At 40.9% G+C, this 14,215-nt stretch overlaps 1 protein-coding gene across 1 annotated transcript; it reads left to right on the top strand.

The window, feature by feature from the left end:
- The first annotated feature begins 10,534 nt into the window (after positions 1–10,534).
- On the top strand, positions 10,535–12,644 carry LOC139648625 (neuropeptide FF receptor 2). Its single transcript, XM_071524806.1, has 3 exons — positions 10,535–10,862; positions 11,480–11,579; positions 11,741–12,644. The coding sequence occupies exons 1-3, from the start codon at positions 10,535–10,537 to the stop codon at positions 12,642–12,644; spliced, it is 1,332 nt and encodes a 443-aa protein (XP_071380907.1).
- Positions 12,645–14,215: the final 1,571 nt, after the last annotated feature.

Raw genomic sequence — 14,215 nt, 5'->3', positions numbered from 1 at the left:
AGAGACAAGAATCTGTGATAATTAACCTTTCTTTTGGTCTGGAAGACAACATCAATGGTTTTCACTGACATTTGCTCAAGTAAGTGTTATTGGATATAAGTGTTGCCTGAGTGACTGAATGTGAGCAATGCCATGACTGCCAAAGCTTGGGATGGGATAAACTGACTGACTTTGGTGAGTCCATAACCACATCCTGAACCTCTTGCATGTACTCATCACATACAGCAGGCACTTCTCAGACCCCAGTAATGGATCCAAGAGATTTGCAACATTACACTACTCAGCTCAATGCTGTGACATTGTTTGATCATTTTTAAATGGAGGTGCTTTTGCATACTGTAATTTAAAAATTGCATGTTGTGACCAACTTTTTATTAGTTTTTCCACGCCATCCTCACAAGGTGGCATAAACATACAGATATACAAATTATACACACATAAATACAAAAAAAAGGGGGGCAAGGAGCCATCCCCTTGCCCACTCTGCCTCCCACACCCTACCCCCCACCCCTCTTGCCGCTTCACAAATAATATAGATAGTGTTGCTTATCTGCAGTCGTAGAAGTTCATCTATTCATACGCATATTAATATAACATACCATAATTGTACACAAAACTAGGCATGTACCCCCTCAAACTTGCCCCTCAAATGTGTTGTTAATGTTAAAAATTGCATGTTAACAAAAGTAAATACAACAAAGGTTTACTCATCTATTTGAGTTTAGGCTATATTTAAACAGCATACTGACTATTAGCTGTTGTATGTGGCAGCGAGACTGTGTGTAGTGTGTTTTGTGAGTCGACCCTTGTTCAGATGGTGTTGAAAAATCCCAAACTGTTAGATTAGATATATTTGGCACAAGGGGGCAGTATCAAGTCATTCTGAATGAAGGAGATGAAGCATTGGACATGGACAGGTAAGACGAATAAATACAGTATATCTAGGCTCTCTTTACAGAAGCCCTCAAATATTTCAGTCAGAAAAGGCAAAACAGAGCTTTGAATGGAAATGAATGGAAATTATTTTTAAGGTGCATCTTTAACAACATAGTAAATACAATATGTCCAAGGCTCTGTACTGACTATGGTCATGTTGACTATTGTTTAATAACAAATGCCAAATCAGAGGTTTTAGTTGTCCAAGGACAACATTTAGCTATAGCAAGCATATCAATCACTTAGGGTTCCAAATAGCCCGGGGCCCCCAATATAGAGAGATCACAGCTCTATATGTCCTATTTGTGATTTGATTGTCTGAGTCCTAAGAGCCAAATTTATAGAAAGATGTGAAACTTTCTTTTAGAAACTTTTGCAGGCTCTTTGCTATAAACTAGGCCCAAACTAAGCCTTAGGCTACCTCAAGAGTCTAGCCAGGTAAGTGCTGATTCCCCCATAGGATAAATGTAAAAATAAAAATGTGTTATCAAGTTCATCCAGCTAACTGCTTTAACACTCAATAACTGCCAGAGCAGTTGTTGGCACTCAACACATCCATCCATCCCTCCCTCCTTTTACATGGTCTCCAAGGTTCATAACAATGGACTGTGATTATCTGTCCAGACTGTGCTGAGTGTGTCATTTCTCAGTGGAGAGAGGAGCCATTAGTGTGTTTTCCCTCTGGGTGTCAGAGGCAGTTCAGCAAGATCATGCTGTCAGCTTTTTCAAAACAAAATGTCTCTCACTAGGCCAAATTCATCATCTATAATCGAGGCAATCATAGATTGGTTACCGGCAGTGTCACAGTTAATAAAACCAATCTATCTTCATGACTTAAGTTTGGTTACTGTCTATCTTTCACTCTGCACTTTATGGTGTTGTCTGTATCAGCGTTCCTCTGCGTCCCATGCAATGAATAATTATATAATGTTATCTTATAATATAATATAATATAATATAATATAATATAATATAATCTTATAATGTTAAAGCACCCTTGTTGTTGCAGTTCTTGCATAGTAAGCATCTTGTGTATGCCTGTGTGAGGACTCAGTGCTATACATGATCAAGAAAAGTTTCTTGGAGGCATCAGGAAAGCAGATCAGTCTGTCTAGCTCAGGTTTAATGGCCTGACTTAGAGAAACATAGAAACATATATTCTCTCAAATGAATGTGTACCATTCAAATAAGGCAAAGAATACATTGTGAAAACACTAATTAAAATCAGTTCTCATGGGGAGCTAATGCTGAAACTAATTCTCTTTGACTCACAAAGCCCATAATTATTGTTCCATTTAAACCTTGAGCGGAGGAAGTCATGGTTGTTAGCCAATGATTTTCATAGTGATCTAATATATTTCTGTTTATAAAGCTGTGGAGTGCATATATTGCAGATTTTCATAAAAGGCTGGTTTACACACTTCAAAGGATGCTGCAACGCTGGGTATGGACAGTGAGGGGGCTGTTAGAGACAGGAAGAGGTTATGTGATGTTCAGTGTGTTTGTGTGTTGCCTGCATTTCATTGGAGGGAGATGTTCACCATAGTGGGTAATTGGTCCAGGTAGTAAGGAATGTATTTTGTTGAACCTGGGAGTGAAATTAGGGTTTTTGGACAGCAGAACCAGAGAGACTATAGGAGATGGAGGGATGCTGCTCCTCAATTAGCTAAACAATAGCTTACTGTGAGTCAAGATATCAGGCAAGCCAGTGCTGCTAGCCACCCTGTTTGTTATTTTCCGGGGACACCTCCATCTCCGGGTTGTCTGTTGTATCTGCAGCAGAAAATAAATCCGGGCTCTCCGGAGCCCAGAAGGAATCCTCATCTCTCTCCTTCCTTCCTGACTAACTATGCTGCAGTGCTACAATAGGCCTATGATTGTATCCATATTGTATTTTAGTTGAGAAGGCCCACTGGCCATGTGGATTATTTCTGTCAACAAACTCAAGGCATTATTTATCTATGACAGGCGTATACCTTAGCTACAATGAGATCAACAGGTATTTGGACAGTAACACATTGTTATGTTTTAGTTCAACGATCTTATAAAGTTGGATGTGAAAATATACAATGACTGTAGGGTCAACATGCAGTTTTATTCATTCTTTCAGCACAGCGTAAAAATGTTGAGTTGAGGACACAGTGATTTAGTAAAAGGATGTGCTTTTATTTAGCTGCGCAGCAAGCTAGGAACTACCTTGCCAACGGCTAGAACAGCTATGACATGTGAAGGTTCTATCTGATTTTTTATTTTATTTTTTTTTTAATCAAAATTGAGTTATCTGTAATCATGATCACTGAATATTACTTTATGCTCTAAGAAATATGTACCTTTTGGTGTTAAATATTTAAAAAGATAGAAAGTAGGCTACATAGCAGTTTTACCAGATGCTATCTATCTTAAATCTTTATGCTTAATATCTCATAACTGTTCTCTAGATAGAACATTATCAAAACAAGCTCACAAACAGTCAATTTTAGCTTATGAAGTTGATATAATGTTCCCAAAACAATTCATAACATCAAATGCATTAATTTGCTAAATCTATTATGCACATTTGTGAATAGCTGTGTACAACTATGTGTACAACTGAGAATCTCCAATCCACTTGACTTGCATGTGTTTGGATTGTGGGAGCAAACCGGAGCTTGGAGCACCTGGAGAAAAACAACGGCAACACAAAGAGAACCTGCAAACTCCACACAAAAAGGACAAGGAAACAAACCCAGGTCCTTTTTGCTGTGAGGCAAAGGGACATCAAATGAACAGGTTAACAACTTGAGAACCACAACATCATGGGATATCAATACCACAGTAACTGAGGAGGCAGATATTAGCACTGAAATGCAGGGTCTAGAAGACTTAGAGGTCAGGCAGCCAAAGATGTTTTTTTCCAGTCCCCTAAGGGGAAAATTCTCTTTTTATTATCTTTTGATCCTCTAGTTGGTGCACATGGTCAGGCAGGTTGCAGTGCCCCTGGAACAAGTAGGGGTTCAATATCTTGCCCAAGGATACTTTGACAGGTCAGGCCACACTGGGAAGTGAACATGGGCCCTGCAGTTGGTGCAAACTCACTAACCACTAGGCCATTCTGCTTCTCTGTTAACACTGATTTGAAAATAGCACTAAACAGGCTGAAAGGAACAATTGAGAAACTATATAAAATTGAGCTTATGAGGATGAAAGATTTGGAGTTTATGAAAAAAAGAGATCAGGTTCAGAACCAAAGATGTCTAGGTAACAGCAAGAAACTGAATAACTAGTGCAAGAGAGAAGGCACATCAAAAAGCAATATATAGAGGTGTCAGACATTTAGAAAGAAGGTATCAGTCTGCAAGTAAACTTAAAGAATCCTTTAATAACACTGAGGAGGGCAGAGTATCTTAGGAATGAAAAAATGATACATAGGAAGGCATTTTACAAGGACAACTTTAAATGTGTCAATTCACTCTTTGCCAAGGAGAATAGTGGTAGTCTCAAAGCAGCAAAGCAGGAGCTAGAAACTCACAAAGGGAAAACACACACAGGCAGGAGGTGGTATATGGCAGGTAAGGGTTCCTTCAGATATCCAACCAGTTGAACAACCAGAACACCAGCTGGATGTTCTCCCATTAAAAAAATTGAAATTTTAATGTGCAAGAGAGTTGTGAGCTCCCCTATTGGATATACAGTACAAAAGTGCACTGGATGACTTGAGATTTGTATTGAAGCTCATGGAAGATGAACAAAAAAACTCCCTGAATATGGCAGATGGAAAGAGGAGTCTATAGAGATATGTTAATTTCCACCTATATCCCTCCTTAATGTAGAAGGAAGGATTTCTGTGTTAATGCAGTTGTTAGTTGGAACCTGTAAATTGACACATCAATGAAAAAAGCTTGAAAAAGCACGTCAATTGGGCTCAGAATAGTATAAAAGGTAGGTACTACGATAAAAGGAAAGCCAGCTTCAGCTCAAGTGTACTTCATTCTTCATCACATTTCATTCAACTGGAGGGCATTGACAATACATGGTGATGGAGCAACAACAAAAGACTGAAGACATGCTAGAGCAGATTCAAAGGCTGGAGATCCATAGCCTCCAGGAGTTTGTCATTAAGCGCAGCTACTGCCAAAACTCAGGCCAAGCTGTAGGCTGCTCGTGCTGTAGAGCTGATTTCCTCAAGAAAGAGCCTGAAGTCATGATTTAAAAGGCTCAACATAAAATCACAGGGGCTTGCATGGAAGCAGCTTTAGCAGCTCTACAGCAAGAGAGAGAAAGGTAGCTGCAGATGTTGCTGAGACTAAAGATCTGGAGGCAGCAGCAGCAGAGAGTGAGCGAGGAGTGAGGAATTCTACCACAGAAGACCTATCAGAACATACCTGAAACTACATTGAGTGCCAGTCACTCCTCCAGGGGTTGATCCATACCCACAGAGGCTATCGTCCAAGCAGAGACCTGCAACACCATTCAGGTGGCATCACTCTTTTAGAAACAAGCCTCTTGAAGTGCGTAAAGCTTTCCTTAGAGAAAATGGTGTCTGCTTTAGATGCTGCTCTAGTACTATTAATCTGACAAAGAAGGCAAGGCAGACATCAAGTGTAATGAGGCAGTGATGCCCACATTGCAGTCTTACATCTAAGACTACACCCTGCAACATTAACTGAGCATGGTGGCGGTGGAGATGCCGAAGTACGCCAACCTGCAGTCACCACAAAATGCACTGAAGTCTGTGTAGAGGGAAAAGCCCTGAGGTCCTACTCCAACATCTGCCTGGTAAAGATCTACCAGCCAGAGGACCAGCCAGAGAAGGCAAACAAGGTCTTTGTGACTTGCCATCTGAATTTTTCAAGTTGTTCTGCATCAAAGGATCACACTCTACCTGTGCCAGTGTGGCTGAGACATTTGGAGGACATGTGGAGTTGTTAGATGGAACAGCGAAGGTGACATTGCCAACATTGATGGAGTGCAACAACATACCAGATGACAGGGCTGAAATGAAACAAGACCTTTTTACATATATGTCAGTAAGAGAGTGCAGCATATCAGCCGCTCGCTCAGTGCCAGCAGCCCTGTTGTGCACAACCACGTGGCTCACAGGACCTGCATTCCTGTCACAAATGGAAAAAGCACCAGCTTCGGGAGAGGAGCTGTTCAACCTTATCAAGCCGGACTCAGATGTAGAGGGTCATTGTTATTCCACCGATCTCTCCACAAGTCTTAACTCAGATCCCATTGTCTTCTCAGAAGTCACTGGTGAGAGCCACATCATCTCTAATCCGTACCGCCCACACCTACAAAATGACAGATTATCAAGATGGAAACTGCAGATGATGGCACCACTGCACTAAGCCTTGCACAATGGAGCTGATATTATCAGCAGCTGTCATTAAGTATGTGAAGAGAGCAGCTGACCCAGATTCACCTTTCCTTTTGACACCAGCCATGCTTCTTACCCAGAAAGCCTGTACCCCTCTCCCCCCTCCAGTTGACTTTAGGGACTCAGACGTATACAGACAACAATGGAAGCAGGTGCAGCACTTTGCCAACACATTCTGGAACAATTGGACACATTATTATATTGCAACACTTTATACCTGCAGCAAAAGGCAAGGTGATTGTCAAAACCTGAAAGAGGGTGATCTGAGCTGAGGAAATTTCAGCTACTATTATTACTGTAAGTTGGATGGAGACTTGAGTGGAAGCAGCATGGGGATACATGTTATAGGGAAGGTTACTGTCAAGACTAATCTATTTGCCATAAAGGCAAAACTAAATGATAGTGATTATATAGAGGTTCTGGTGTCCACAATGGCAGCAAGCCATTTTGACCATGAAATTTCACCATGGTACTGGGTTCTATCTCAGCAGCTAAAGAGTAAGCTCTGGAGCACTTATATTGTGAGCACTCAGTTTAGAAGAAATGGCTTTGTGGTAGTTAGCCAATCAAAATTCATCTTGGCACATAGGTTCATTAAAACTGCTGCTCTTACATACAGGAGTAACTATTTCCCCCTTGTTAAAGATTGCCATTTATATCACCAGATCCATGTTAGCTTATGTGTGTTCTGATTGATTTAATGATTGGGAAATGCCCTTTCATTTATCCCACTGCTATAATAAAATATGTAGCCTCTTGTGCCTATTCATAGTATTCCCATGATGTCACATGCATTTCCTACCAATATGGCGCTTTGCAATACACACAGCTCATTGGCTGTGTTTGTCATTTGATTGTAATCACTTGTTCATTTATTACAATCACCTGTTACTTTCCTACCAAGATGGCAGTGTGGTGATGTTACAGAATACTATGAATATAAGCCATTTGTATTTTCCTATGGTCAGCAATTTTTTTTTTTTTTTTTTTTTTTTTTACTGCTTTAAGCTATCGACTCACTTTCTGGTCTCATCAAATGGCGCTTTTCTTGATGCTTGTTTATATGGTACAGTGTATATGATGATGAGTGCACACCAAATTCCCATATGGCACAAGAAAGAGAGTTTGATTGAATTTGATTGAAGAACAAATTCTATATGAAAAAGATATATCAAGAAATACTGATGCCATGTGTTACTGATAATCAGTATACACCACAATGCAAAGTATTAAGAAAATTAAAGGACAAATGAATCAGTCAATCAATCAGGAGTTTTCATTGACTATACACATTTGGTTTGTACTATATTGCTCATTTAAAAATGTATGTCTCTGATTAAATCACATAGCATGCATGTTGTTGCTTATTACCTGAGGATCTGTCACAGGAGGAATCAGATCGCATGGTTGCCAGGTTCATTGATGTGATTTTAAACCAAGATCCTAATCTTGACACCATAAGGCATACAATGTAGTTAGATACAAGCAGGACAGAAAGGATTTTATGTTTAGCTGATCTCCATTGAACCATTGGATATGATTTTCAAATCTGAAGTAATAGTTTATACAGTATTGTATCACAGAATGATTTTCCTGGTATTTGGCTGCTTTCATTTGTGTTCAGGATTCTGTGGTTAGAACTTGCCTTACACACACACACACACACACACACACACACACACACACACACACACACACACACACACACACACACACACACAGACAATACCCTCCCCTCCTCCCTCCTTTTCCTCCCTGCTGCTCCCTGAATGCAGGACGCGGCGGGCGTCTGATCCGGGCGCTGGCGTGCGCTGAGGGACTCCACAAGGCCTGAGTGTTGTGGGTTGGCGTGAGTGGAGCTGGGGTCTCTCTGGGAAATATGCCAAAAAAATGTCCTGACCAGAGCGAGCACAAGCCGGGCGACCTGCGATGGGTAAGATCAGTGAGTGTTGGGTTTTGGGGCGGCCCGCTTTGTGGTTGGGGTTTGGAGCTGGGGAGGCTGGTGGTTGCCATATCTGGGAGTATGACATACATAATACACACAACATATCCACTCAAGCTCATACTTCTCATAATTTGAAGTTAATATCCCTATAAGAAAGCAGTAATGGGTCGTTTTGCCTGTACACCCAAATTTCAATAACCAGCAGTTTATAACGTCCATCATCATTTAACCACTACAACCGTTTGTACATATCGGCTATAAATCATACATCCAGTTCAAACAGTGTATGTGTGTGTTGCGCCCACCACACGCACCGCCCATCACATCCCACTCTGGTGAATCTCATCTCTTCTCTTCTGTCACCTACAGCGCTTCATCAGTCCCTGCCTGACACGCGCCTGAGCGTTACAGGGTTTCATCAGGAAAGAAAGCGCGTTGCTTTGCTCTGAATGAGTGGATTTTCTGTCAAACGGACATACCACCTGAAAGGAAAAGGAAAGGAATACTACTAGAGATTTTAGTAACTGTTCTCTGTAAGGTAAGACGTGTCAATGTTTTAGGGTACGAATTGTTTGGGCAAGTTAAGAATTTGAACCCATGTAGGCTAATCTACCTCGATATGAAATTGTCACTTTACATCCCATCATCCAGGCTCATTTATTTATAATTTCCTTACGTTAGTAGCCTAGTTGAATACATTGGTAAACTCCGATGATGCATATAGGATAGCACAGGGATAATAATAATGAATAAAAAAAGCGAGAATTTAACACGTTTGTCAATTTAATTGAACTGTCTCCTCTCGGCATTCAGTAATCGAAAAAGCACTGATACCCAGATAGCCTACCCGCCATTAAGTGTTTAAAAAATGACACGTGCTCTTCCAAATGATTTAGAACAAAATATTTTTTAAAGCGTCATGGGCAACTTATGCCATTGGATCACAAAATTAAAACACATCTGTCTGATTCCTCTTTGGGAATATTGAAGTTCAGGTATGGATCTTTGTACAGATAATGATTTTTGTCCAAAATATATAGACTAGGCTATAGCGTTTTGGAATTTAACTGAAACATAAACTAGGTGATCCATGTTGAAGAATTTCAAGGAAAATGCACCTTTTGTTCCAAAGCTCTGTGGATAAGAAGCTGCAGAAACAAAACAAACGAACTATAAAAACAAAAACAAAAAACACGTTTTTCTTTATAGAGCAATTTTAAAAGTTAAGTTGAAAAAGTTCAATATAAATACTGTAGCCTATATTGTATATTGTACACTGGGCAGCAAGGTGAACTTTGGATTGATGGGCTGAGGAATGTAATAGGGAAAGTATACTCTTCTATACTCTGATTATCTTTAATTTACATGACTGAGAATAGTGAGGGTTACAGTACATTGACATACTGAATGCATCTGAGGCAAACTTATCACAGTGGCACAGTGATTAAGAATGAGAATGAAATTTATTCCATGATTTCATCTATGATTATTCATTCAGTATGCTAATATGGGCTATGTTGATTCATCATGACATTTATGGCATTGATTCATCAATGAGTAAACTTTTGCCCTATTTTGTTTTTTTCATACCACAAAAAGCCATTTTCACATAGGGAGACTGCAGTTTGAATTGACTGTCCATTATGAGCAGTTGTACAGCAGAAGTTGAGCTATAGTGAGTGGGCATTTGAAATAAGAAAACGATTGATTAGACTTAGTACAAGTTCTCTTTCAGCACAAGGCATCAAAAATAACTTTAGAGTTTTATCAATCACTGAAGTGTCAAAAATAGGTTGAAGTCAACTTGATTCCTTTGCAGAAAGCAGGCTTCAATATGATTGATGGCCACCATCAGTCTCAGGATTTATTGTTACTAAGGATAGCAAGCACACTTTCAGAATACTCTTATAAAAGATTGGTATTTTTGGTCAGCTTGTTGTTTGGCTGTTAGAGTGTGTGAGAGAGCATGCACTTGACTGAATCAGCCCAACACACAATCATCAAAAGACAGAAAGATGGGTGTATTGATTTCTGGAGAGGTTCTATTGTTTTATGTAATTACCAATTGATTCCCTCTTCCAGTCTGCAGGATTACACTTACATCTTGACCCTTGGTTGATTTTGTAAAAGGATATCTAACACAAACACAAACACTTGTGCAGGTTTATTTGGAGGTACATGTGCACTGACATGTTGAGCATACAATATTCATGTACTTTACCACTCACTGTTGCTCTCTCTCTCACTCTCTCTCTCTCTCTCTCTCTCTCTCTTCCTCCTACACAGATCTCACTATGACCCAGAGTCTGGGTCTCAATACTACCTGGGAGGACCAGAACCTCCCCAATTCCTCAAGATTGCAGGAAAGCCCTTTGACCCAGCAGAACATAACCTATGTGGATTTCTACCTCCACAAGCCCTCTGTGGCCGCAGTCTTCACCGCCTCCTATTTGCTCATCTTCCTCGTGTGTATGGTGGGCAATGGAGTGCTGTGCTTCATCGTGCTGCGCAGTAAGAACATGCGCACGGTCACCAACCTGTTCATTCTCAACCTTGCCATCAGTGACCTTCTGGTTGGCATCTTCTGCATGCCAACCACCCTGGTAGACAACATCATAACAGGTCAGAGCCATTGAGCACAGCACACCTTGAGCTTTCTGTTGACATGAAATGTTTTACTATAACATTTTGACACTGGGGGAAATGTATCCTATGGCCATAGACAAGGCCACTGTCATCTGACAAATATCAAAGCAGGCTAAAAGTAAAGTCTCTCCATCCCCCAAGGACTATTTTTTTACTGGGACATTTTACTGGTCCTCATGGACATTTCAGTCTGTTTTGATCCCAGTGGGATTCTCTGTATTCAAAAAAACAAGAGGAATTAGACTATAAGTCTGAGTCTACAGTATACTTTATATTGTGACTCTTCTGGGCAAGAACTTTGTAGCTCAACTAACTCTGTTTAATCCACTCACCTAACTTAGTCCTCTGAGTAGAAGACAATAAGTAATAAACATAATAAAATTAATTCATATTTCATGTATGCCCTTTATATCTTTTGTTCTAGCTTCTGTATTGGCTTTGGTGTGCAAATGGTATAATATTCAGCTTGTACGTTTAATTCTCACTACTCTTTAAGAATAAAGGATTTAGCATTTAAATTATTCAAAACAGTGCCATTATTTTTTTCCATATTTCATCCTCGTTTTTCACATTTCTTTTCCTCTTCTTTGCAGGATGGCCATTTGGCAGCGTAGTGTGTAAGCTAAGTGGCATGGTTCAAGGAATATCTGTGTCAGCATCAGTATTCACTCTAGTGGCAATAGCCGTTGACAGGTGAGGGTTATAATTGACTATCATGATTGTGTGTGTGTGTATGTGTGTTTGGGTGTGGGTGTGTGTTTTACACTCATACTGTATATTGTCAACACAAAGCTCTAAGGGAGACTTCTCTTGCTTTATGTTCTTTGACCAATCCCTTCTCCTGTTTTTGTTAGGTTCCGCTGCATTGTCTACCCTTTCAAGCAGAAGCTAACCATTGCCACCTCCAAGCTGATCATTGTCATCATATGGGTCCTGGCCGTCTCCATCATGTGTCCTTCTGGGGTCATGCTTCAGGTCACCAAGGAGCAGAGGGTGCGAATAGTCCTGGGCCACAACAGCGACACCCGCCCCTTCTACTGGTGCCGGGAGAACTGGCCCAATCAAGAGATGCGGAAAATCTACACTACCGTCCTCTTTGCAAACATCTATCTGGCCCCTCTCAGCCTTATCGTCATCATGTATGCCCGCATTGGCTTCACCCTCTTCAAGACTACCATGCCCCCGTCGAGGGGCAGCGGAAGCGGAGTTAGAAGCGGCAGCGGTGGCAACTGGAAACCGAGCGTGGAGAATCGTCAGATGATTTCTAGGAAGAAGAAGAAGGTAATAATGATGCTGCTAGTTGTGGCTCTGCTCTTCATCTTGTCCTGGCTGCCTCTGTGGACACTGATGATGCTGAGTGACTACGCTAGCCTGACAGAGCACCAGTACCGAGTCATTAACATCTATGTGTATCCATTAGCGCACTGGTTGGCCTTCTTCAACAGCAGCGTCAACCCCATTATCTATGGGTTCTTCAATGAGAACTTCCGGAGGGGCTTTCAGGCAGCGTTCAAATTCCAGCTATGCTCTGCTGACATGGAGCGCCAGAAGACCTATTCCCATCGGATCCAGGGGAACGCTGTGGTCCCAGCCAACGTCCCGCTCCCGGCCCACAGTGGATCATGCTCAGGACCTAGATCAGGATTAGTGGGGAATGGGAAGTGCTCGTGTCAGGAAGGGGGGTGCTTGTCCGGTAGAAGTGATGTCAAGGAACAGGACCTGATCATGGAGGATCTGGAGAATGTATCCCAGATTTAGACATATTGACACTGTGCAGTGAACTCTGTGTACTGTGTGAGACACTTGCAAAGGCACTGGACCCTCAAGAGAGTCATTAAGTGCAGTTCTAGGAAGATGGAAAATAGGCTTCAGAGTAACACATGATTAAACTTTTTTTCTTAGTGAACATACGCACAAGCTCTCCAACATTCGTTATCATGAATAGTTTTGAATTTCCCCTGTGAATGTTCTTTATGGTGTGTGTTTAGCAAAGGGTAAAGTAAGTAAGTAAATAGCACTTTTCAAAACTGATGGTTACAAAGTGCTTCACTAGGCAGAGTATAAAAGAGCAACAACAAAAGTTAAAGCCGCACTACAAAAGAGTAATGACAATGAATAAAAATACATATTAATAGATATAAATGGAACACAGATATAAAGGAACAAAGAACAATAAAATAAACATAGTCTATTACGTTCTATCATGTAAAATGAGTGAAAGGGCAGGATAAAAAGATTGGGTTTAAGATGCTGTTCAAAGGTTCCAACTGAGGTTGCAGCTCTGAGGGAAAGCTATTGCAAAGTTTGGATGCCACCATACTATAACAGTCTCCTCTGGATTTTAATTTGGAGCGGGGGACACCGTGGAGCCCTTGGTCTATTTTCATGCCTTGCTTACATCCAGTAGAAATTCCTTTACCACTGGAATATATTGGTCTTGCATCAATCTGTGGAAATATAGGAATTCACAAGAGCTTTACACACATAGCATAAACTGTAGGAAAGGTAATTTGAATGTCCATGTAAAGGAAATATTCACAGTCTGATGACATCAGATATACTGCATGTGATCATTGTTTTGATTAAGGTCTTGGCTTGATAGTTTAGGTACTGCAGAATTATCCAGGCAGATTACCAAGTGTGCTGACTGCTATTCATAATTCTCTTTTGCAGGTTAAGTACGACCTGTGAGATTCAATGAATGACACAATGGTGCAATCAGCCTTTTAATCAGAAGTGCAGTGGACACAATGAGGGTGAAACCTCTGAAAAGTCTGAAACTTGTTAACATTTCAGAAAGGATGAAGGTCTATCTCTCTCATCTTTGGCAATTGAAGATTTGAAGACTAGCACAGCGTGCCTCCCAAGGGTGCAGTGTAAGGCGGTGTGATGAGGATTATGTCAGCTTCCTCCAGTCAAGGCAAACGTGCTGCTGCCTTGAGGCAGTCAGAGCTGGGCCTATGGCTATGACGTGCAGCGGCGGGGGAATAGGTTCAGAGGCCCATTTCAAAAGCATCCATGTCCCCACCCCCCACCCCCAAGTCACCATAACACTATGAACTTTCAACACTAAAAGTGGCACCATGAGAGAGAGAAGTAAATATGTGAGAGAGAGAGTGTGTGGCAGAACTTAAGATGAAAGCAGAGCAGAGTAATAGGCAACATTCCCAGAAGAAGGTAAAATGGGAAATGAGTTTAATCCGGTGAAGTGAAATTCATTATGTATCCGCTGGACTGTCACCCACTTAACTTCTGCATTGAATAATAGTTGCTGTTTGTAGTGTGCAAGCAGATATTATTTCATTAAAGAAATAAGTTGAAAGAAAGAG

The sequence above is a fragment of the Centroberyx affinis genome, unplaced genomic scaffold (genome assembly GCF_046629955.1).
Source record: "Centroberyx affinis isolate AG114_WGS23_722 - 3 ecotype Tasmania unplaced genomic scaffold, CSIRO-AGI_Caff_v1 ptg001233l_1, whole genome shotgun sequence".
NCBI lineage: Eukaryota > Metazoa > Chordata > Actinopteri > Beryciformes > Berycidae > Centroberyx > Centroberyx affinis.
The sequence above is the reverse complement of the archived record's forward strand: the minus strand, read 5'-3'. Positions and strand labels throughout refer to the sequence as shown.